Source organism: Trematomus bernacchii, unplaced genomic scaffold, assembly GCF_902827165.1.
Source record: "Trematomus bernacchii unplaced genomic scaffold, fTreBer1.1, whole genome shotgun sequence".
Taxonomy (NCBI): Eukaryota; Metazoa; Chordata; class Actinopteri; order Perciformes; family Nototheniidae; genus Trematomus; species Trematomus bernacchii.
The window spans coordinates 59-25,000 of NW_022987939.1; the positions used below are offsets into that span (position 1 = coordinate 59).

The 24,942-nt window shown below is 47.0% G+C and overlaps 3 protein-coding genes across 12 annotated transcripts in view; all 3 read left to right on the forward strand.

Annotated features, from left to right (window-relative positions):
* The first annotated feature begins 455 nt into the window (after positions 1–455).
* On the forward strand, positions 456–4,338 carry LOC117470682. The gene is made up of 13 exons (XM_034115502.1): positions 456–529; positions 606–748; positions 866–968; positions 1,159–1,208; positions 1,526–1,586; positions 1,684–1,763; positions 1,832–1,874; positions 1,957–2,151; positions 2,224–2,339; positions 2,419–2,513; positions 3,469–3,568; positions 3,807–3,865; positions 3,943–4,338. Exons 2-13 carry the CDS (start codon positions 656–658, stop codon positions 3,995–3,997), a joined length of 1,050 nt encoding a protein of 349 aa, XP_033971393.1. The 5' UTR covers positions 456–529; positions 606–655; the 3' UTR covers positions 3,998–4,338.
* A 202-nt stretch (positions 4,339–4,540) lies between these two features.
* On the forward strand, positions 4,541–15,438 carry LOC117470681 (guanine nucleotide-binding protein G(olf) subunit alpha-like). Of its 5 annotated transcripts, none has more exons than XM_034115498.1 (14): positions 4,541–4,708; positions 4,756–5,169; positions 7,206–7,347; positions 7,590–7,662; positions 7,790–7,844; positions 8,088–8,207; positions 10,266–10,363; positions 11,566–11,620; positions 11,691–11,764; positions 12,280–12,338; positions 13,825–13,945; positions 14,364–14,494; positions 14,583–14,650; positions 14,865–15,438. In XM_034115498.1, the coding sequence occupies exons 3-14, from the start codon at positions 7,212–7,214 to the stop codon at positions 15,009–15,011; spliced, it is 1,137 nt and encodes a 378-aa protein (XP_033971389.1). In that variant the 5' UTR covers positions 4,541–4,708; positions 4,756–5,169; positions 7,206–7,211; the 3' UTR covers positions 15,012–15,438. The 5 variants fall into 5 exon arrangements, with proteins under 5 accessions (XP_033971389.1, XP_033971388.1, XP_033971392.1 ...); XM_034115499.1 differs by having other exon boundaries at positions 4,545–4,628; XM_034115497.1 differs by having other exon boundaries at positions 4,541–5,169.
* A 589-nt stretch (positions 15,439–16,027) lies between these two features.
* Positions 16,028–24,942, forward strand: part of zbtb14 (zinc finger and BTB domain containing 14) — a 14,892-nt gene continuing 5,977 nt past the window's right edge. For 5 of the 6 annotated variants that reach the window (XM_034115503.1, XM_034115507.1, XM_034115508.1 and 2 more), the window contains exons 1-9: positions 16,028–16,216; positions 17,129–17,317; positions 17,853–18,023; positions 18,940–19,035; positions 19,558–19,701; positions 19,803–20,050; positions 20,885–20,970; positions 21,342–21,481; positions 24,755–24,850. In XM_034115503.1, coding sequence (XP_033971394.1) covers positions 16,034–16,216; positions 17,129–17,317; positions 17,853–18,023; positions 18,940–19,035; positions 19,558–19,701; positions 19,803–20,050; positions 20,885–20,970; positions 21,342–21,481; positions 24,755–24,850 — 1,353 coding nt within the window. In that variant the 5' untranslated portion in view covers positions 16,028–16,033. Of the gene's footprint in view, positions 16,217–16,351; positions 16,943–17,128; positions 17,318–17,852; positions 18,024–18,939; positions 19,036–19,557; positions 19,702–19,802; positions 20,051–20,884; positions 20,971–21,341; positions 21,482–24,754; positions 24,851–24,942 lie in introns of those variants that run through there. The other variant, XM_034115509.1, reaches the window with a different exon arrangement.

Genomic DNA, 24,942 nt, shown 5'->3' on the forward strand with positions numbered 1-24,942 from the left:
ACCTTAACATCAGCAGGAGAGGACTCTTTAAAGTAGAGACACTACATACTGATATACACCTGAACATCAGCAGGAGAGGACTCTTTAAAGTAGAGACACTACATACTGATATACACCTGAACATCAGCAGGAGAGGACTCTTTAAAGGTAAAGTGTGTGTGTTGCAGGGCTTCCTGTGGGACTCTTTAAAGTAGAGTGTGTGTGTTGCAGGGCTTCCTGTGGGACTCTTTAAAGTAGAGTGTGTGTGTTGCAGGGCTTCCTGTGGGACTCTTTAAAGTAGAGTGTGTGTGTTGCAGGGCTTCCTGTGGGACTCTTTAAAGTAGAGTGTGTGTGTTGCAGGGCTTCCTGTGGGACTCTTTAAAGTAGAGTGTGTGTGTTGCAGGGCTTCCTGTGGGACTCTTTAAAGTAGAGTGTGTGTGTTGCAGGGCTTCCTGTGGGACTCTTTAAAGTAGAGTGTGTGTGTTGCAGGGCTTCCTGTGGGGCTCGTTTCACCTGCAGCAGGAGGAAGTGGATCTCTACAGCCTCAAAGGTAACTTCCTGTCTGATTTTTTATATTTCATCTCTGTTTGTTTATTTATCTCTTGTGACGCTGTGTGTCTTCCCAGAATGCAGTGGGGCAGAGGCGGTCCTCAGCGTGCGGCTGAAGTTTCCCATCATGCACCGGGACAGCCCAGGTCAGGTGGTGCAGCTGAGGTTCGACAGCGAACACCTGAGCAAACTGCAGGAGGCGATGGGGCGGGTCTTCATGGTACCTGCCAATCAAATATCCGCAGATATCAGCTTCAGTGAAAACAGAATACAAATCTATTTCATTGTAATAATAATCATGTCAGAATATGGGTGTGTTTCCCCCCCTCTGAAACAGAGAGTGAAGTGTTCCTCAGATGGTACGGTCCAGGTCTCCCCCCCCGCTGACAAGCACAATAGAAGGTCCTACATCAGGAAGAAAACAGAGAGCAAGCTGAAAGGTCTTCAAAATAAAAGCCCTAAGTTTATAATACTGTCTGTCTGACTGTCTGTCTGTCTGTCTGTCTGTCTGTCTGTCTGACTGACTGTCTGTCTGACTGTCTGTCTGACTGTCTGTCTGTCTGACTGTCTGTCTGTCTGACTGACTGTCTGTCTGACTCTGTCTGACTCACCTGTCTGTCTCTCCCACAGTCCTCCCCATGTCCTCCCCAAGTAGTGAGGAGGACTCACCTGTTCCGAAGGTAACGTGTGTGTGTGTGTGTGTGTGTGTGTGTGTGTGTGTGTGTGTGTGTGTGTGTGTGTGTGTGTGTGTGTGTGTGTGTGTGTGTGTGTGTGTGTGTGTGTGTGTGTGTGTGTGTGTTGTGTGTGTGTGTGTGTGTGTGTGTGTGTGTGTGTGTGTGTGTGTGTGTGTGTGTGTGTGTGTGTGTGTGTGTGTGCTGTGTGTGTGTGTGTGTGTGTGTGTGTGTGTGTGTGTGTGTGTGTGTGTGTGTGTGTGTGTGTGTGTGTGTGTGTGTGTGTGTGTGTGTGTGTGTGTGGTGACCCCTCCTCTCTGTTTCAGGTGAATCAGGGAGAGCTTCTGTTCGATCAGATCTTTCACTCCTCCCCCACACACTCCTCAGGTAAGTACACTATATACCTGTCTGTTGACTCATCAATAACCCCCCCCCCCCCCCCCCCCAATTAAAACCACCTCAGAGGAACCTGTCTGTCTCTCAGGGTTACCTGAGGGGGCGGAGCTACAAACGTCTCAGGTGCAGAAAGACATGTTTGGAGGAGACCTCTCTTTCATTCCAAAGGTAGGTTATATTTATATAATTATTATATTAAAGGTACAGTTTTTACTGGTGGTCTACCTGTGTTTCAGGAAGGGTTCGGTTCTGGCAGGAAGAGGTCCGCTCTAGACTCAGGTATTATTTATTATCTCACTCTGCTGATGGGTTAATGCTCACTCTTTAACATTTAAGATTATATTTCTGTTTCTGTCTGAAGGTTACCTGTCAGACCAAACTGAGGGCCCGCTGGACAAAACCAGGAGGGAGGAGCCTGTGTCAGAGGGGGAAGCACCTGAGGGGGAGGAGCCAGAGCCCGAGGGGGAGGAGCCAGAGGGGGAGGAGCCAGAGCCAGAGGGGGAGGAGCCAGAGGGGGAGGAGCCAGAGGGGGAGGGGCCTAACAGCCTGCAGACAGGTAGATCTTTTATCATTTATTAAGATGATGATGTTTGAATGATTCTTAAATCTGCTGCTCACCTGCTCCCAGAGTCCTCACCTGAGGGGGCGGGGCCTGTGGGGGGGGCGGAGCCAGGGTCTCACCTGACGTCCGATATCACCGCTGCCTTCAACACCTTTAATTCTCAGCTGGATCACTACTTCACCGTCAGTGCCGACACTAAAGGATTTTATTATCAACAAACAAATAAAGTGAATTAAAATATGAACTAACGATACGTTTCAGGGCTGCTGGAAGAACGTGGAGACAGAAATACTCCAGTCGTTAACAACATGTCAACAACACGTCTCCTCCCTGCTGACAGCTGTCCATCAACACAGGTAACACACCTGTACAAGTACCACCCACTTTATCACACCTATCCGTCAGCACAAGTACCGCCCACTTTATCACACCTGTCCGTCAGCACAAGTACTGCCCACTTTATCACACCTGTCCGTCAGCACAAGTTCTGCCCACTTTATCACACCTGTCCGTCAGCACAAGTACCGCCCACTTTATCACACCTGTCCGTCAGCACAAGTACCGCCCACTTTATCACACCTGTCCGTCAACACAAGTACCGCCCACTATCACACCTGTCCGTCAGCACAAGTACCGCCCACTTTATCACACCTGTCCGTCAACACAAGTACCGCCCACTTTATCACACCTGTCCGTCAGCACAAGTACCGCCCACTTTATCACACCTGTCCGTCAACACAAGTACCACACACTTTATCACACCTGTCCGTCAGCACAAGTACCGCCCACTTTATCACACCTGTCCGTCAGCACAAGTACCGCCCACTTTATCACACCTGTCCGTCAACACAAGTACCGCCCACTTTATCACACCTGTCCATCAGCACAAGTACCGCCCACTTTATCACACCTGTCCGTCAACACAAGTACCACACACTTTATCACACCTGTCCGTCAGCACAAGTACCGCCCACTTTATCACACCTGTCCGTCAGCACAAGTACCGCCCACTTTATCACACCTGTCCGTCAACACAAGTACCGCACACTTTATCACACCTGTCCGTCAGCACAAGTACCGCCCACTTTATCACACCTGTCCGTCAGCACAAGTACCGCCCACTTTATCACACCTGTCCGTCAGCACAAGTACCGCCCACCTTATCACACTTGTCCGTCAGCACAAGTACCGCCCACTTTATCACACCTGTCCGTCAGCACAAGTACCACCCACTTATCACACCTGTCCGTCAGCACAAGTACCGCTCACCTTGTCACACCTGTCCGTGTGTCTGTGTGTGTGTGTGTGTAGGTTGGTGTTGCTCCACAGGTTTCAGAGCAGTGTCACTGATCAGCTGAAGAGTCTCCATGATGATTCAAACCGTCTGACTTCCATCAACACACAGACCCTGGTACACAGAATACTGCAGCAATACTGCTACTGTACTAATATACTACTACTGTACTGCTACTGTACCAATACTGCTACTGTGCTAATATACTACTACTGTACTGCTACTGTACTAATACTGCTACTGTACTCACTAATACTGCAGTAATACTGCAGTACTGATCCTGGTACAGAGAATATATTTAAGAATAAAACACATTAGTAGTCAGACCTGATCCAGTTCTTCTGTCTCTCTTCAGAACTTCTTCCAGACTGAGATGCAGCAGCTGGGCTCGTTCTGTGAGGAGTACCTGACCAGGTGAGTCTGGATCTGAGTCTGGATCTGTTTCTGAGTCTGTTTCTGATCCTGGATCTGTTTCTGTTTTGTTTCCTCAGGTTAAGGTCATTGGGCGAGGGTGAGTCGGGGGCGGGGCATCCATCCAGCCAATGAGGGAGAATGAGGGCTCGTCCAATCAGGAGACTCCCTGAGGTTTAATTTGTTAAGATCCTGACCCTGTGGTTCAGGACTTCATTCAGATTCAGTTCTGATGTCCTTTTGTTTACCTTAAAGAACCGGTTCCAGACTGGTTCTGTCTCTTTGTTTTAGCCTCGGAGCTTCAATAAATCCTGGTTCTGTAAAACGAGTCCACGAGTCTTTCATTAAAACTGTCCCTCACACCTGTAGACCTGAAACTGGACCTGAAGAGACCTGGTCCTCTGAGACCGGAGAACATTCATATAAAGAGCTTCTGGTCTCTTGAGGTTCTGGTTCTTTAATACAAAGAGCTTCTGGTCTCTTGAGGTTCTGGTTCTTTAATACAAGGAGCTTCTGGTCTCTTGAGGTTCTGGTTCTTTAATACAAAGAGCTTCTGGACTCTTGAGGTTCTGGTTCTTTAATACAAAGAGCTTCTGGACTCTAGAGGTTCTGGTTCTTTAATACAAAGAGCTTCTGGTCTCTTGAGGTTCTGATTCTTTAATACAAAGAGCTTCTGGTCTCTTGAGGTTCTGGTTCTTTAATACAAAGAGCTTCTGGACTCTTGAGGTTCTGGTTCTTTAATACAAAGAGCTTCTGGACTCTTGAGGTTCTGGTTCTTTAATACAAAGAGCTTCTGGACTCTTGAGGTTCTGGTTCTTTAATACAAAGAGCTTCTGGTCTCTTGAGGTTCTGGTACCCCAGTCTGGTTTATAAAGAGCTTCTGGTCTCTTGAGGTTCTGGTTCTTTAATACAAAGAGCTTCTGGTCTCTTGAGGTTCTGGTTCTTTAATACAAAGAGCTTCTGGACTCTTGAGGTTCTGGTTCTTTAATACAAAGAGCTTCTGGTCTCTTGAGGTTCTGGTTCTTTAATACAAAGAGCTTCTGGACTCGTGAGGTTGTTTGTGATCTGGTTGCTAGGCAGGATGTGACAGAGAGGAAAAACACAGAACTCCCTGAAGAGAGAACTCGGAGACTAATGAGACGCTGTTAGAGACGAGGGGGGAGGTGTTTAACTAAAGAAACATCAGAGGGGTTTCAGTGTTCCTGAGATCACCTGAAGACCAGGACTATCAGAACCATCAGAGAGCTGGAGGACCCGGATCTGGACTTTAATGGACGCTCAGAGAGACTCTCAGTGATCAGCTGCAGGTAACCCTCTTTATCCAGAGACACCTGAGAGGTCCTGTACCAGACCTGATTACTGTAGACCTGTTTACAGACCTGTTTACAGACCTGTTTACAGACCTGTTTATAGACCTGTTTACAGACCTGTTTACAGACCTGTTTATAGACCTGTTTACAGACCTGTTTATAGACCTGTTTATAGACCTGTTTATAGACCTGTTTACTGTAGACCTGTTTACAGACCTGTTTATAGACCTGTTTATAGACCTGTTTATAGACCTGTTTACAGACCTGTTTATAGACCTGTTTACAGACCTGTTTACAGACCTGTTTATAGACCTGTTTACAGACCTGTTTACAGACCTGTTTATAGACCTGTTTACTGTAGACCTGTTTACAGACCTGTTTACAGACCTGTTTATAGACCTGTTTACAGACCTGTTTATAGACCTGTTTATAGACCTGTTTACAGACCTGTTTATAGACCTGTTTACAGACCTGTTTACAGACATGTTTATAGACCTGTTTACAGACCTGTTTATAGACCTGTTTACAGACCTGTTTACAGACCTGTTTATAGACCTGTTTACAGACATGTTTATAGACCTGTTTACAGACCTGTTTATAGACCTGTTTACAGACCTGTTTACAGACCTGTTTATAGACCTGTTTACAGACATGTTTATAGACCTGTTTACAGACCTGTTTACAGACCTGTTTATAGACCTGTTTACAGACCTGTTTATAGACCTGTTTACAGACCTGTTTACAGACCTGTTTATAGACCTGTTTACAGACATGTTTATAGACCTGTTTACAGACATGTTTATAGACCTGTTTACAGACATGTTTATAGACCTGTTTACAGACCTGTTTATAGACCTGTTTACAGACCTGTTTATAGACCTGTTTATAGACCTGTTTACTGTAGACCTGTTTACAGACCTGTTTATAGACCTGTTTATAGACCTGTTTACAGACCTGTTTACAGACCTGTTTACAGACCTGTTTACAGACCTGTTTATAGACCTGTTTACTGACCTGTTTACAGACCTGTTTACAGACCTGTTTACAGACATGTTTATAGACCTGTTTACAGACCTGTTTATAGACCTGTTTACAGACCTGTTTACAGACCTGTTTATAGACCTGTTTACAGACATGTTTATAGACCTGTTTACAGACATGTTTATAGACCTGTTTACAGACCTGTTTATAGACCTGTTTACAGACCTGTTTATAGACCTGTTTACAGACATGTTTATAGACCTGTTTACAGACATGTTTATAGACCTGTTTACAGACCTGTTTATAGACCTGTTTACAGACCTGTTTATAGACCTGTTTATAGACCTGTTTACTGTAGACCTGTTTACAGACCTGTTTATAGACCTGTTTATAGACCTGTTTACAGACCTGTTTACAGACCTGTTTATAGACCTGTTTATAGACCTGTTTACTGTAGACCTGTTTACAGACCTGTTTATAGACCTGTTTATAGACCTGTTTACAGACCTGTTTACAGACCTGTTTATAGACCTGTTTACAGACCTGTTTATAGACCTGTTTACTGACCTGTTTACAGACCTGTTTATAGACCTGTTTACAGACCTGTTTATAGACCTGTTTACTGTAGACCTGTTTACAGACCTGTTTACAGACCTGTTTACAGACCTGTTTATAGACCTGTTTACAGACCTGTTTATAGACCTGTTTACTGACCTGTTTACAGACCTGTTTATAGACCTGTTTATAGACCTGTTTATAGACCTGTTTACTGTAGACCTGTTTATAGACCTGTTTACAGACCTGTTTACAGACCTGTTTATAGACCTGTTTATAGACCTGTTTACAGTACAGGTGTGTTTGTAGTTGAGTGAGGGGTCAGAGATCTGGATCAGTGGGAGCACTCACTCTGTCTGTTTCACTGAAAACTATCTCAGGTGTGTATATATATATATATATATAATATCATATTGCAGGTAGAGATGGGCTGTCTCCAGGTATCCTCAGGTGTGTGTATTAATATATATATATATATATATAATATCATATTGCAGGTAGAGATGGGCTGTCTGGGCGGACAGACGGATGAAGAGCGTCTGGATGAGAAAGCGAAGAGAGAAGCCAACAAAAAAATCGAGAAACAACTGCAGAGAGAGAGACAGGCTTACAAAGCTACACACAGACTGCTGCTGCTGGGTGAGACACACACACACACACACACACACACACACACACACACACACACACACACACACACACACACACACACACACACACACACAGACTGCTGCTGGGTGAGACACACACACACACACACACACACACACTCACTCACTCACTCACTCACTCACTCACTCACTCACTCACTCACTCACTCACTCACTCTCTCTCTCTCTCTCTCTCTCTCTCTCTCTCTCTCTCTCTCTCTGTGTGTGCAGGTGCAGGAGAGTCTGGTAAGAGCACCATAGTGAAGCAGATGAGGATCCTCCATGTGGACGGCTTCAACGCTGAGTGAGTCTTTTATTTTGAAATGTCCTGCGTGAGCTTCCTGTGTGTGGAAGAACAATAAAGATAGAGTGATGACAGGTGAGTCAGCAGGTGAGGTCAGAGGTCAGGTAACTGTGTCTCTGTGTTTCAGGGAGAAGCAGGAGAAGGCCCGGGACATCAGGAAGAACGTGAAGGACGCCATCGTGGTGAGGACCTGCGTCACATGACCTGCATCACATGACCCGTGTCACATGACCTGCACATGAGCCGCATCACATGACCCGCATCACATGACCATCGTCACATGACCTGCATCACATGACCATCGTCACATGACCCGCGTCACATGACCATCGTCACATGACCTGCATCACATGACCTGCAGTCTCCAAAAGTCTACGAGGAAATGTTTCTACTGATGATTTATTGTGTGTGTGTGTGTGTGTCAGGCCATCGTGACGGCCATGTCCACGCTGACTCCTCCCATGCCACTCGGTAACCCTGCCAACGAGTTCAGACTGGACTACATCCGGAGCATCGCACCACTGTCAGACTTCGAATGCACTGAGGTAACACACACACACACCCCATCAGTCCCATGCTCAAAGGTTACATCATGTCATTAACATCATTAAAACAAACACACCTGTCTCCTGGTGCTGAAGAGTGTGTGTGTGTGTGTGTGTGTGTGTGTGTGTGTGTGTGTGTGTGTGTGTGTGTGTGTGTGTGTGTGTGTGTGTGTGTGTGTGTGTGTGTGTGTGTGTGTGTGTGTGTGTGTGTGTGTGTGTGTGTGTGTGTGTGTGTGTGTGTGTGTGTGTGTGTGTGTGTGTGTGTGTGTGTGTGTGTGTGTGTGTGTGTGTGTGTGTGTGTCACCTGTATGGGCTCAGAACAGTCTCATAATACACACATGCACACAGAAGGATTCACACTTGTATTTCATGATCCGCAAAAGGATTCACACTTGTATTTCCGGATCCACACTTGTGTTTTTCAATGCACACACAAATGTGTTCCGTTTCATATACATGTAAATAAATCCAAATACAGAAAAAAGTTTTACATATGTATTTTTGATCCTCACATATTTGTTTTCCGTTTAAATCCCCTGCACCTACAAACACAAACCGCTTTCTGTGCATGGATCGCTGTGCATTCGTGTGTGGGTTTTTTGAGACTCCCCTGACGGTGACCCGATTCGTACTTGTAATTGTTTCTATCTATAGCCAATCAGATATCTCCTCAATTCTAAGCCAATCACATGAGCGCGCCCCCCACGAGGGTAGATTTCTTGCATTCATGTCACTTCATATACGCATTTTGCGTAGTCCGGAGCAGGGTTTCCGCGGACAGAATTTAATTTTACCGGACAAATTTGAAACTTACCGGTCATGTTTCAATAATAATAATTATAAGAATTGTGTAGCAGCGTTTCCGTTAGGTAATTACCGGACTATGACCGGATAATAACACGGGAGTAAGGATCATCTCTTTTCCTCTCTCCCTCCCTCTCTCCTGACAGCCCGTCAGTTTCTCATGCAGCTCGCTAAAATTCACTCGCGTTTATGTCCATATCGATCAGATCCAGCTCTCCTGATCGGCCTTTATAGAGAGCACCGATCAAACTATTAAGAGTGAATATCGGCCGATAATGACCGGCGGGGCTCTCCCCGTTGACAGTTCACTGTCTAGCACTGGCTTCGTAGTGCACTGATCGATTAGGCTAAGCTAACCTGTAGCTGCTCCCTCCACACTCACAACAACTTCATACAGACATAAATAAAGCAGCTGTATTCGCCATACAGGAAACACACATTTAAAACAGTTTTGCCTGCCGTTTTTGTGTACACAAGCATTCATTAATGGTTCGGAAAGTGGCACTGTACCTTAATAATATAAAGGCTTGTATTTGTGTGCATTTCCTGCTCGGAAAGTGGCAATGTACTGAGAGTGGAGGTGTCCTGAGATTAGCGCCTGCAGGCAGGCTCCATGGACCTGTCAGCTCCGGACAGCGCAAAATGCGTACATGAAGCGCTACGTCATGAACGCAAGAAATCTACCCTCGTGGGGGCGCGCTCATGTGATTGGCTTAGAATTGAGGAGACATCTGATTGGCTATAGACAGAAAAAATTACAAGTACGAATCGGGTGACCGTCAGGGGAGTCTCAAAAAACCCACACACGAATGCACAGCGATCCATGCACAGAAAGCGGTTTGTGTTTGTAGGTGCAGCGGTTTTAAACGGAAAACAAATATGTGAGGATCAAAAATACATATGTAAAACTTTTTTCTGTATTTGGATTTTATTTACATGTATATGAAACGGAAAACATTTGTGTGTGCATTGACAAACACAAGTGTGGATCCGGAAATACAAGTGTGAATCCTTTTGCGGATCATGAAATACAAGTGTGAATCCTTCTGTGTGCATGTGTGTATTATGAGACTGTTCTGAGCCCATACACCTGAGGCCTCATTATCCCCGCCGTGTCTCTAAAGACTGAAAACAGACTCACTTCCTGCGTTAAATGTTTATTGTTGTGACACTGCTGCTGATTGGCCGACAGGACTCACACTGCCGTCCAATCAGAGGACAGCACACCTGTTGACACACCTGTCTGTCTTTCAGGAGTTCTTCGAGCACACTCAGAATCTGTGGGAGGATGAAGGCGTGAAGGCATGCTTTGAACGCGCCAACGAGTACCAGCTGATCGACTGCGCTCAGTAGTGAGTCACACACACACACACACCTCATCACTTCAGAAGAACTGTGACATTTCAAATCCCCACGGACCAATCAGAGCGCTCCACTAACCCTGACGGACCTATCACAGAGAACCTCAGTAACAGACGGCACGTATACACACACACATAAACGTTCTTATCATTTATCAGATTTTATTTTATTTAATCATGTGTTTTTATCTCCCTGTAAACAATTAAAACTATTTATAATATTAAAGGAGACCTATCATGCAAAATCTACTTTTTGATGTCTTCTGTCCATCAATGTGTCCCCGGTGTGTCCCAATGTGTCCCCGGTGTGTCCCAATGTGTCCCCGGTGTGTCCCAATGTGTCCCCGGTGTGTCCCAATGTGTCCCCGGTGTGTCCCAATGTGTCCCCGGTGTGTCCCAATGTGTCCCCAGTGTGTCCCAATGTGTCCCCGGTGTGTCCCCAGTGTGTCCCCGGTGTGTCCCAATGTGTCCCCAGTGTGTCCCCGGTGTGTCCCAATGTGTCCCCGGTGTGTCCCAATGTGTCCCCGGTGTGTCCCCGGTGTGTCCCAATGTGTCCCCGGTGTGTCAGGAGACTCACGCAGCATCAGAAAATAAAACCCTCTCTCTTTTCCTCCGTACCCAAATCTCTAAAAACGGGGGAGCAACGGAGCTGATCCAGATTTGCGTCCAATATGACGTCAAATCGGCGGTGGACCCACGGCCCTATCAGAAAGTTGCTATCCGAAACAATGCCCGACTGTTATGGACGTAATATGGTCGGTGTTTACATTAGCATCGCTAACACTCAGAGCTAACCTGTACTGGAGAGCATGTGTGTGAAGAAGCAGGAAATAATAATAATAATCCGCCCCCTCTTATTTTTTATTGTAGCCTTTATTTATACAGGTGAAAGTCTCATTGAGACACCGGGTCTCATTCTCAAGAGACACCTGTTTATACCCAGAATCAGCACTTTTGAAACAGGAAGTGAAATAGAGGGATATCTATGGCATGACCGGGTGATCTGTTTGGTATTTTGAGCAAAACACTTCATAGACATGTTTTTTATATTTTTCTATATATCTGAGACCTATGCTATTGCCTAAAAATAGCATGATAGGTGACCTTTAAACAATTTAAATTTACATATCTACTTTCCTGTTTGAAGATAGATTTATTATTTTTAATAAAGATAGTGTGTGTGTGTGTTGCAGCTTCTTCAACAGGTTGGATCCTGTACGGAGGACAGACTACACCCCCACTGACCAGGTAAGGAACAGACCAATCAGCAGGCAGCTCTGTGTGGCTCCGCCCCCTCACTGTTCTTCTTCTTCTGCAGGATCTTCTGCGCTGCAGGGTTCTGACCTCCGGGATCATTGAGACCCGCTTCCAGGTCGACAAGGTCAACTTCCAGTAAGCCCCGCCCCTCTGTGACCCTGAAACCAATCAGCTAAGCCCCGCCCATCTGAGCACCTGCACCAATCAGCTAAGCCCCGCCCCTCTGAGCACCTGCACCAATCAGCTAAGCCCCGCCCATCTGAGCACCTGCCCCAATCAGCTAAGCCCCGCCCCTCTGAGCACCTGCACCAATCAGCTGTCTCCGGCTCAACCCCCTCAAAACAAATGTGACATCATCATCGGAAAACATAAACAAAGTGCATATTAACAACTGTCTCTCTGTCTGTCTGTCTGCCCGTCTGTCTGTCTGTCTGTCTGTCTGTCTGTCTGTCTGCCCGTCTGTCTGTCTGTCTGCCCGTCTGTCTGTCTGTCTGTCTGTCTGCCTGTCTGCCCGTCTGTCTGTCTGCCCGTCTGTCTGTCTGTCTGTCTGTCTGTCTGCCCGTCTGTCTGTCTGCCCGTCTGTCTGTCTGTCTGCCCGTCTGTCTGCCCGGCTGTCTGTCTGTCTGTCTGCCCGTCTGTCTGTCTGTCAGCATGTTTGATGTAGGTGGACAGAGGGATGAACGCAGGAAGTGGATCCAGTGCTTCAACGGTGAGAAAATCTGTCTGTCTCACTGCTCACATGTTACCTGATGACCTGTCTCACTGCTCACATGTTACCTGATGACCTGTCTCACTGCTCACATGTTACCTGATGACCTGTCTCACTGCTCACATGTTACCTGATGACCTGTCTCACTGCTCACATGTGTTCTGATGACCTGTCTCACAGCTCACATGTTTTCTGATGACCTGTCTCACTGCTCACATGTGTTCTGATGACCTGTCTCACTGCTCACATGTGTTCTGATGACCTGTCTCACTGCTCACATGTGTTCTGATGACCTGTCTCACTGCTCACATGTTACCTGATGACCTGTCTCACTGCTCACATGTTACCTGATGACCTGTCTCACTGCTCACATGTTACCTGATGACCTGTCTCACTGCTCACATGTGTTCTGATTACCTGTCTCACTGTTCACATGTGTTCTGATTACCTGTCTCACTGCTCACATGTTACCTGATGACCTGTCTCACAGCTCACATGTTTTCTGATGACCTGTCTCACTGCTCACATGTTTTCCGATGACCTGTCTCACTGCTCACATGTTACCTGATTACCTGTCTCACTGCTCACGTGTTTTCTGATGACCTGTCTCACTGCTCACATGTTACCTGATGACCTGTCTCACTGTTCACATGTGTTCTGATGACCTGTCTCACTGTTCACATGTGTTCTGATGACCTGTCTCACTGCTCACATGTTTTCTGATGACCTGTCTCACTGTTCACATGTGTTCTGATGACCTGTCTCACTGCTCACATGTTACCTGATGACCTGTCTCACTGTTCACATGTGTTCTGATGACCTGTCTCACTGCTCACATGTTTTCTGATGACCTGTCTCACTGTTCACATGTGTTCTGATGACCTGTCTCACTGCTCACATGTTTTCCGATGACCTGTCTCACTGCTCACATGTTACCTGATTACCTGTCTCACTGCTCACGTGTTTTCTGATGACCTGTCTCACTGCTCACATGTTTTCCGATGACCTGTCTCACTGCTCACATGTTTTCCGATGACCTGTCTCACTGTTCACATGTGTTCTGATGACCTGTCTCACTGCTCACATGTTACCTGATTACCTGTCTCGCTGCTCACATGTGTTCTGATTACCTGTCTCACAGCTCACATGTTTTCTGATTACCTGTCTCACTGCTCACGTGTTTTCTGATGACCTGTCTCACTGCTCACGTGTTTTCTGATGACCTGTCTCACTGCTCACGTGTTTTCTGATGACCTGTCTCACAGCTCACATGTTTTCTGATGACCTGTCTCACTGCTCACATGTGTTCTGATGACCTGTCTCACTGCTCACATGTGTTCTGATGACCCGTCTCACTGCTCACATGTTTTCCGATGACCTGTCTCACTGCTCACATGTTTTCCGATGACCTGTCTCACTGCTCACATGTTTTCCGATGACCTGTCTCACTGCTCACATGTGTTCCGATGACCTGTCTCACCCTCAGATGTGACAGCCATCATCTTTGTGGCGGCGAGCAGCAGCTACAACATGGTGATCAGAGAGGACAACTCGACCAATCGGCTGCGAGAATCTCTGGACCTCTTCAGATCCATCTGGACCAACAGGTAACATGCTGCTCTCTGATTGGCTGTAGGTAACACTCTCTGCTCTGTGATTGGCTGTAGGTAACACTCTCTGCGCTGTGATTGGCTGTATGTAACTCTTTCTGATTGGCTGTAGGTAACCCTCTCTGCTCTCTGATTGGTTGTATGTAACTCTCTCTGATTGGCTATAGGTAACCCTCTCTGCTCTGTGGTTGGCTGTATGTAACCCTCTCTGCTCTCTGATTGGCTGTATGTAACCCTCTCTGCTCTGTGATTGGCTGTAGTTTACCCTATCTGCTCTCTGATTGGCTGTATGTAACTCTTTCTGCTCTCTGATTGGCTGTATGTAACCCTCTCTGCTCTGTGATTGGCTGTAGGTAACCCTCTCTGCTCTGTGGTTGGCTCTAGGTAACCCTCTCTGCTCTGTGATTGGCTGTAGGTTTTTAAAGACCATCTCGGTGATCTTGTTCCTGAACAAACAGGATGTGCTCGCTGACAAGATTCTGGCTGGAAAATCCAAACTGGAGGATTATTTCCCCGAGTACACCACCTACCAAGTGCCTCCTGAATGTACACATATAAATATATAGATGTATATCAACAAATATTTAAATATATACACCAACATGTAGAGATGATGAATGTGAATCTGTTGCAGCTGTTCCAGACGCTGATGAAGACCCTCAAGTTACCAGAGCCAAGTTCTTCATCAGAGACGAGTTCCTGGTACAAATACACATTATTGTTATTATTATATTATAGATCACAGAGTTTATGAAGACATATATCACTGTGATTATTGATTACATCACTTCCTGTCCTCAGAGGATCAGCACCGCCAGTGGAGATGGGAAACAGCTGATTATATATCACAGAGAACAGCTGATTATTGTGTATATGACAGAGTGTGATTATTGATTACATCACTTCCTGTCCTCAGAGGATCAGCACCGCCAGTGGAGATGCGAAACATTACTGTTATCCTCACTTCACCTGCGCCATCGACACTGAGAACATCCGCCGCGTCTTCAACGACTGTCGGGACATCATCCAGCGCATGCACCTGCGCCAGTACGAGCTGCTCTGATTGGCTGCTGAGAGTCACCTGGAGTCACGTGACCAGAAGGAGCTAGAGATATTTAAACTTTATACTAAAATCCCCGACATGTACCACTGTGCGTTTAATAATTAGAGATGATTCATCAGGAACAGATCCCGTCTGTCTCCTGCCTTTATTTAGAGTTTGCCGGTCTGAAGCAGGGGATTGTGGGTAGTGTAGTTCTCTCACTGTTTCGTTTGATTATTATATGTAAGGAGACGCGGTACCAGTTTACATTTCAATTAATTACTTCCATGTTTATGAACATATATAACTTTATATTTATTTTGTTCTCATTATTAACATTGCTTCCTTATTATAGAGCATCTCTTCCCTGATTGGCTGCCTAGCTCTGATGTCACTGACTGTAGTTTTATATTATATCTTAGTTTGATTAAGGAAAATAAATGTTTATATTTGCAGCTCAAAAACGTATATTAAAGAGTTATTATCTCATACATCTATTGTCATGTTTCAACAGAGAACATATTTATATATATGTAATATGTTTTTAACTTAATGTGAACAGTTAGTGTTTTTAACATCATTAATGTAAACAGTTAGTGTTTTTAACATCATTAATGTGAACAGTTAGTGTTTTTAACATCATTAATGTAAACAGTTAGTGTTTTTAACATCATTAATGTAAACAGTTAGTGTTTTTAACATCATTAATGTAAACAGTTAGTGTTTTTAACATCATTAATGTGAACAGTTAGTGTTTTTAACATCATTAATGTGAACAGTTAGTGTTTTTAACATCATTAATGTAAACAGTTAGTGTTTTTAACATCATTAATGTGAACAGTTAGTGTTTTTAACATCATTAATGTAAACAGTTAGTGTTTTTTAACATCATTAATGTGAACAGTTAGTGTTTTTAACATCATTAATGTGAACAGTTAGTGTTTGTAATCTCATTACTGTAAAGAGTTAGTAAAAGTTAGTTATATCTGGAGAGTGAAACAACATGGCGGCTTCTCTATGGCCTGCTCCCAGGGGGACTGCGCATGCGCATAGCTGTGTGTTTGGCGCGCAGCCTGCGTGCCCCTGCAGTGCGAGCGCGAGCTTCCTGTGCGCGTCCTCATCAACAACAACATCATCTAACCCTAACAACAACAACAACAACAACAACCGGACAGTCTGCTCCCGGTACCGCGAGGACACACCGGAGAGAGGAATCCACCGTCACGGTAAGAACTGCTACTCGCGCGCTGCTCCTCGCGCTGCTCTCCCTGTCCGCGCGGATGCCTGCGCGTTCATGGCCGCTCGAGACCCGACTCGTTACCGAGGCCCGCGCCGCTGCCCGCGTGCCTGTGAGACGGGCCCGGGGTTGGCGGAGAGCGCGCGGCTGTTGGCAGATAGAAACCACCGGTCTCGTGCTCCGGTGTCTCCGGTAACCCGGTGTTAATGTTACCGCGAGGACCGGAGGCACGAGAGCCATTTTGTAGCTAGAGCAGCAGGCCTGTCCGCCATTTAAAACAGACTCAAAAACACCTTCTCCTTCCTAAAGCCTAACAGTTAACCAGCTGCTGTACACACACTAACCACAGCTAGTGAATCACAGCTAGTTAACCACAGCTAGTTAACCACAGCTAGTTTAACACATACATCTGCCTCAGGGTTCTGTGGTTAACTAGCTATTAGCATGTTAGCTCCACAGGCTAACGGTTAAACTGCGGATCTGATGCTAAACTAAAGGTATGCTGGATGCTAACAGATGCTAGCAGCTAGCTATTAAAGCTGCGAGAAGCGTGTGCACGCTGTGTGAGAGGTACATGCACTCTTCACGTTTCCTTCATGGTTCTGTGACTGGTTCTATGAGGTCCAGAACCAGTCACAGAACCATAGATGCTTCAGTATGACCTCTTCCAGCTGTTGGTCTGAAGAATACTCCCAGTACATGACCCAGTTCTCAGGTATTCTGCTGAGTTACACCTGTCCTTACACCTGGAAACCTCATGTTGTAAAAATAAATCTGATAATATATAGCATCTTATTGTCCTCCACAGACAACATGTACCTGCTGTTTACCCTGTGTCCAGTAGATTTATACTCATCTTATAACTCTGTGTGTGTCTCTGTCTCTGTCTCTGTGTGTGTAGATGGCAGAGACAGTGAAATATGTGGACGATGATCACCGCAGTATCTTCCTGAAGCTCCTGAACGACCAGCGTCTGGAGGGCGAACACTGCGACATCGCTGTGGTCGTGGAGGACGTGAAGTTCAGAGCTCACCGCTGTGTCCTGGCTGCCTGCTCACACTACTTCAAGAAGCTGTTCAAGAAGCACGAGGTGCACACACATCAGAATTAGGTTTCCTTTCACTTAAATATGGAGTAAACACATCCACTAGCTGTTGCCTTCTCTGCAATCATCTCCAGAGGCCAGCCTAGGGCCAACAGTCCCTTATGAACACAAAGACCCCCCACAGACTGACCGTCAATCAGTTACACAATTAAATCAGAAAAGAGCATTGTCAACACCTCAAACGTGAGAAAAACGATACGACCCAAACCCATACATAAACAGGTTAACTATCTCATAACATAATCATCCTCCATCATCAATGAACGCAAAAGAAAGAATAAGTGCATGCTACATTCAATCATATTTAAACCACGGAAGTGATGCGCCTCCGTCTTTTTCACACCCTCCCCTCGCTGCCCGTCACGCAAGCATCGCATACTTTAGTTTAATGTATGTTTAAATAATTGTAGACGAACAAGCGTGCACTCATTGCCGTGCTGGTTATCACCTGTCTCTGTGCACGAAGGCTCTCTATTCAAAGTGTGTAATTCAATGTGTGTGTGTGTGTGTGTGTGTGTAGGTGGACAACTCCTCCGTCATAGAGATCGACTTCATCCGCTCAGATATCTTCGAGGAGGTTCTGAACTACATGTACACGGCCAAGATCTCCGTGAAGAAGAGGGACGTGAACCTGATGATGTCATCGGGACAGATCCTCGGGATCCGCTTCCTGGACAAGCTCTGCTCACAGGTACACACACACACACACACACCTACCTGTAGGATCACTTGTAGTATCACCTGGAGGATCACCTGTAGTGGTACCTGTAGTGGTACCTGTAGTGGTACCTGGAGGATCACCTGTAGTGGTACCTGTAGTGGTACCTGGAGGATCACCTGTAGTGTTACCTGTAGTGTTACCTGGAGGATCACCTGTAGTGGTACCTGTAGTGGTACCTGTAGTGTTACCTGGAGGATCACCTGTAGTGGTACCTGTAGTGTTACCTGGAGGATCACCTGTAGTGGTACCTGTAGTGGTACCTGTAGTGTTACCTGGAGGATCACCTGTAGTGGTACCTGTAGTGGTACCTGGAGGATCACCTGTAGTGTTACCTGTAGTGTTACCTGTAGTGTTACCTGGAGGATCACCTGTAGTGGTACCTGTAGTGTTACCTGGAGGATCACCTGTAGTGGTACCTGTAGTGGTACCTGTAGTGTTACCTGGAGGATCACCTGTAGTGGTACCTGTAGTGGTACCTGTAGTGTTACCTGGAGGATCACCTGTAGTGGTACCTGTAGTGGTACCTGTAGTGTTACCTGGAGGATCACCTGTAGTGGTACCTGTAGTGTTACCTGGAGGATCACCTGTAGTGGTACCTGTAGTGGTACCTGTAGTGTTACCTGGAGGATCACCTGTAGTGGTACCTGTAGTGGTACCTGTAGTGTTACCTGGAGGATCACCTGTAGTGGTACCTGTAGTGTTACCTGGAGGATCACCTGTAGTGGTACCTGTAGTGGTACCTGTAGTGTTACCTGGAGGATCACCTGTAGTGGTACCTGTAGTGTTACCTGGAGGATCACCTGTAGTGGTACCTGTAGTGTTACCTGGAGGATCACCTGTAGAGTTACCTGTGGCTCAGGTAAAGCTCCTCTTCATGTTTCCACAGAAGCGTGACGTGTCCTCAGAGGAGAAGGAGAAGTTTCCGTACGACATCGTGAAGATGGCGCTGCCGCCTGAAGCCCAGCTGGCCGCTGACGCTGAGGTGCCAATTCATCAATTAACAACCACTTGTGTGAAAAATGATCACTGGCCCCGGCTTGAGCTTCAATCTCAGGATCCATGTATCTGTGATCCTCTCCAGAATGGAAGGAGTCATCACATACAGAGCATCAACTAGTTCCTGAACAGTGTCCTTCACATGCTGATATCCAAGAGAGGGAGTTACACAGTCACAAGATGGAGGAATAGAAAGCAGTATTCAACGTTTACTTCAGATTAGCTCCACGTCAGAAATGAGCATGCTTGTCATATGTCTATCTCCATAGAGGCTGAATCATCATGTTCATCACATAGCTATCATATGCCTCAAACAGTCCTGATGCTCTTCTAGGTAATCATACATCCTGTCATGTTCACAGCTACAGTTGGGATACCTTTGTTAGCATGCTACTCTCATGTTGGGATACCTTTGTTATCATGTTACTCTCATGTTGGAGGAGGACATTCAGTGTTTTCACAACACCGGTCAATTAATAAACCCTTTAATGTTCCTGTGTGTGTGTAGGAGCTCGGGGAGCACGATGACACGCCCTCAGCTGATGACCTCGTGGAGGCGTCGGCCAATCAGCATCTAGATAAATCTCCCAGTGCAGCACTGCGTGTTCAGGAAGCCATCCTGAAGGAACTGACCAATGAGGACGTGCACAAGGTACACACACAGCAGAAGCCCCTCCCCTGGTTAAAAGCTGCTCACAAAGTAGCAATACAAGCCCCCTAAATACAGGTAACCTGACCATGTGACCTCTCCAGGTGACCTGCTACGACCAGGATGTGGTGGGGGAGATGGAGGCGGAGCCTAAAGACCTGGGGGAGGGGAATCACGCCACGCAGACGCTCACCTTCACAGACAGCCTGGGGGGGGAGGTGAAGGACGAGCAGCCGCCCGGTTGGTCCACTGCCACCACAGACATGAAGTTTGAATACCTGATGTACGGACACCGAGAGCAGCTCGCCTGCCAGGTGTGTGGCAAGACCTTCCTGGACGAGAGCAGACTCAGGTAGGTGCCACTCACCTGTAGGTAACACACCTGTACAGTAACACACCTGACCAACTCACCTGTCAGTAACACACCTGTACAGTAACACACCTGTACAGTAACACACCTGTACAGTAACACACCTGACCAACTCACCTGACCAACTCAACTGTCAGTAACACACCTGTAGGTATCACACCTGTACAGTAACACACCTGTACAGTAACACACCTGACCAACTCACCTATCAGTAACTCACCTGTACAGTAACTCACCTGTACAGTAACACACCTGACCAACTCACCTGACCAACTCAACTGTCAGTAACACACCTGTAGGTAACACACCTGTACAGTAACACACCTGACCAACTCACCTATCAGTAACACACCTGTACAGTAACTCACCTGACCAACTCACCTATCAGTAACACACCTGTACAGTAACACACCTGACCAACTCACCTGACCAACTCACCTGTACAGTAACACACCTGTACAGTAACACACCTGACCAACTCACCTGTCAGTAACACACCTGTACGCTAACACACCTGTACACAAACACACCTCTTTAACACACCTGTACACAAACACACCTCTTTAACACACCTGTACACAAACACACCTCTTTAACACACCTGTACACAAACACACCTCTTTAACACACCTGTACACAAACACACCTGTACACAAACACACCTGTACACAAACACACCTCTTTAACACACCTGTACACAAACACACCTCTTTAACACACCTGTACGCTGACACACCTGCACACAAACACACCTCTTTAACACACCTGTACGCTGACACACCTGTACACTTACTCACCTGGCCTCTCTTTGTTCAGGAAACATGAGAAGCTTCACTCTGCAGAGCGACCATTCGTCTGTGAGATCTGCACCAAAGCTTTCACCACCCAGGCTCACCTGAAAGGTAAACAAGCTATCCTCAGGTACATACACCTGCAGGTAAAAACACACCTGTCCTCAAGTACAGTCACCTGCCGGTAAAAACACACCTGTCCTCAAGTACAGTCACCTGCCGGTAAAAACACACCTGTCCTCAAGTACATTCACCTGCCGGTAAAAACACACCTGTCCTCAAGTACATTCACCTGCCGGTAAAAACACACCTGTCCTCAAGTACATTCACCTGCCGGTAAAAACACACCTGTCCTCAAGTACATTCACCTGCCGGTAAAAACACCCAAAGTTTTAGATCAATTTGGCCCCGCCCCTCACTTGTTTGTTTCGCTCCGCCCCTCACCTGTGTGTTTGGCCCCGCCCCTTACCTGTACATTTCAGAACACCTGAAGATCCACACAGGCTACAAACCGTATAGGTGCGACGTTTGTGGGAAATCGTTTATTCGAGCACCGGACCTGAAGAAACATGAGCGAGTTCACAGCAACGAGAGGCCGTTCGCCTGCCAGATGTGTGACAAGGTGAGCTCACCTGTCTGTCACCTGACTCACCTGTCTGTCACCTGACTTCATCACCTGTCTGTCTGTCACCTGACTTCATGACCTGTCTGTCTCTCACCTGACTTCATCACCTGTCTCACCTGTCTGTCTCTCACCTGTCTTTATGACCTGTCTGTCTCTCACCTGTCTGTCTCTCACCTGTCTGTCTTTCACCTGTCTCTCTCTCACCTGTCTCTCTCTCACCTGTCTGTCTTTCACCTGTCTCTCTCTCACCTGTCTCTCTCTCACCTGTCTGTCTTTCACCTGTCTCTCTCTCACCTGTCTGTCTCTCACCTGTCTGTCTCTCACCTGTCTGTCTCTCACCTTCTTTATCACCTGTCTGTCTCTCACCTGTCTCTCTCTCACCGTCTGTCTTTCACCTGTCTCTCTCTCACCTGTCTCTCTCTCACCTGTCTGTCTTTCACCTGTCTCTCTCTCACCTGTCTCTCTCTCACCTGTCTGTCTCTCACCTGTCTGTCTCTCACCTGTCTCTCACCTGTCTGTCTCTCACCTGACTTCATCCACCTGTCTGTCTCTCACCTGTCTCTCTCTCACCTGTCTGTCTTTCACCTGTCTCTCTCTCACCTGTCTCTCTCTCACCTGTCTGTCTCTCACCTGTCTGTCTCTCACCTGTCTCTCACCTGTCTGTCTCTCACCTGTCTTTATCACCTGTCTGTCTCTCACCTGACTTCATCACCTGTCTGTCTCTCACCTGACTTTATCACCTGTCTGTCTCTCACCTGACTTCATCACCTGTCTGTCTCTCACCTGACTTTATCACCTGTCTGTCTCTCACCTGACTTCATCACCTGTCTGTCTCTCACCTGTCTTTATCACCTGTCTGTCTCTCACCTGACTTTATCACCTGTCTGTCTCTCACCTGACTTCATCACCTGTCTCACCTGTCTGTCTCTCACCTGTCTTTATGACCTGTCTGTCTCTCACCTGTCTTTATCACCTGTCTGTCTCTCACCTGTCTCTCTCTCACCTGTCTGTCTTTCACCTGTCTTCTCTCTCACCTGTCTCTCTCTCACCTGTCTGTCTCTCACCTGTCTGTCTCTCACCTGTCTCTCACCTGTCTGTCTCTCACTGTCTTTATCACCTGTCTGTCTCTCACCTGACTTCATCACCTGTCTGTCTCTCACCTGACTTCATCACCTGTCTGTCTCTCACCTGTCTCTCTCTCACCTTCTGTCTTTCACCTGTCTGTCTCTCACCTGTCTCTCTCTCACCTGTCTCCTCTCACCTGTCTGTCTCTACACCTGTCTGTCTCTACCTGTCTCTCACCTGACTTACATCACCTGTCTGTCTGTCTCTCACTGTCTCTCTCTCTCACCTGTCTTCTTTCACCTGGCTTCTCTCTCTCACCTGTCTCTCTCTCACCTGTCTGTCTCTCACCTGTCTGTCTCTCACCTGTCTCTCTCTCACCTGTCTGTCTTTCACCTGTCTCTCTCTCACCTGTCTGTCTCTCACCTGGTCTGTTCTCACCTGTCTCTCTCTCACCTGTCTCTCTCTCACCTGTCTGGTCTTTCACCTGTCTGTCTGTCTCTTCAACTGTCCTGTCCCCTCTCACCTATCTGGCTCTCACCACTGTCCTGTCTCTCACCTGTCTGTCTCTCACCTGTCCTGTCTCTTCTCACCTGTCCTCTCTCTCACCTGTTCTGTCTTTCACCTGTCTCTCTACTCACCTGTCCTGGTCTCTCACCTGTTCTGTCTCTCACCTGTCTGTCTCCTCACCTGTCCTCTCTCACCTGTCGTCCTGTCTCTCCTTCACCTGTCGGTCTCTCACCCTGTCTCTCTCTCACCTGTCTCTCTTCTCTCTCACCTGTCTGTCTCTCATCATGTCTCTCTCTCACCTCCGTCTCTCTCTCACCTGTCTGTCTCTCACCTGTCTCGTCTCTCAGCCTGTCGCTCTCTTCACCTGTTCCCTGTCTTTCACCTGCTCTGTCTCTCTCTCACCTGTCTCTCACCTGTCTGTCTCTCACTGTCTGTCTCTCCACCTGTCTGTCTCTCACCTGTCTGTCCCTCTCACCTGTCTGTCTCTCTGGCTCTTCCACTGTCTCTCTCTCATCCTTCTTCGCTCACCTGTTCTCTCTCCTCTCACCTGTCTCTCTCTCACCTGTCTGTCTTTTCACCTGTCTGTCTCTCATCTCTCACCTGTCCTGTCCTCTCACGCCTGTCCTGTCTATCCCTGTCCTGTCTCTCACCTGTCTGTCTCTCACCTGTCTCTCTTCTGTCTGTCTCTCACCTGTCTGTCTCTCAACTTGTCCTGTCTCCACCTGTCTGTCTCCTCTCTCACCTGTCTGTCTCTCACCTGTCTCTCTCTCACCTGTCTCTCTATCTCTCAACTGTCTGTCTTTCAAACACCTGTCCTGTCTCTCTCACCTTCTGTCTCTCACCCTGTCTGTCTCTCACCTGTCTGTCTCTCACCTGTCTTGTCTCTATCACCTGTCTGGGTCTCTCACCAGTTCTCTAGTCCTCTCCCTCTCTCTCCTCTCTCACCTGTCGTCTTTCACAGCTGTCCTCTCTCCTCAACTGGTCTGTCTATCTCAACCGTCTGTCTCTCACCTGTGCTCTCTCTAACAACACCCTGTCTCTCTCTCACCTGTCCTGTCTTTCACCTGTCTGTCTCTCACCTTTGTCTCCTCTCACCTATTCTTGTCTCTCACCTGTCTGTCTCTCACCTGTCTCTCTTTCACCTGTCTCTCTCTCACCTTCTCTCTCTCACCTGTCTCTTTCACCTGTCTGTCTCTCACCCTGTCTCTCTCTCACCTGTCTCTCTCTCACCTGTCTTTCTCTCACTGCTCTCTCTCTCACCTGTCTCTCTCTCACCTGTCTCTCTCTCACCTGTCTCTCTCTCATCCCTGTCTGTCTTTCAACCTGATCCTGTCTCTCACCTGCCCCTCTCTCTCTCACAATGGTCTGTCTTTCACCTGTCTTCTGTCTCTACCTGTCTCTCTCTCAACCTGTCTGTCTCTCACCTGTCTCTCTTCCACCTGTCTGTCTTTCACCTGTTCTTGCTCTAACCTGTCTCTCCTCTCACCTGTCTCTCTCTCACCTGTCTGTCTCTCACCTGTCTCTCTCTCACCTGTCTCTCTCTCACCTGTCTGTCTCTCACCTGTCCTTCTCTCTATCACCTGTCTCTCTCTCACCTGTCTCTCTCTCACGTCTGTCTCATCTCTCACCTGTCTCTCTCTCCCCTGTCTCTCTCTCACCTGTCTCTCTCTCACCTGTCTGTCTCTCACCTGTCTGCAGGCCTTTAAACACAAGTCTCACCTGAAGGATCACGAGAGGAGACACAGAGGAGAGAAACCCTTCGTCTGTCACTCCTGCACCAAGGCCTTCGCCAAGGTAACACTACTACAGATACTACTGATACTACTGATACTACTACAGATACTACAGATACTACTACAGATACTACAGATACTACTGATACTACT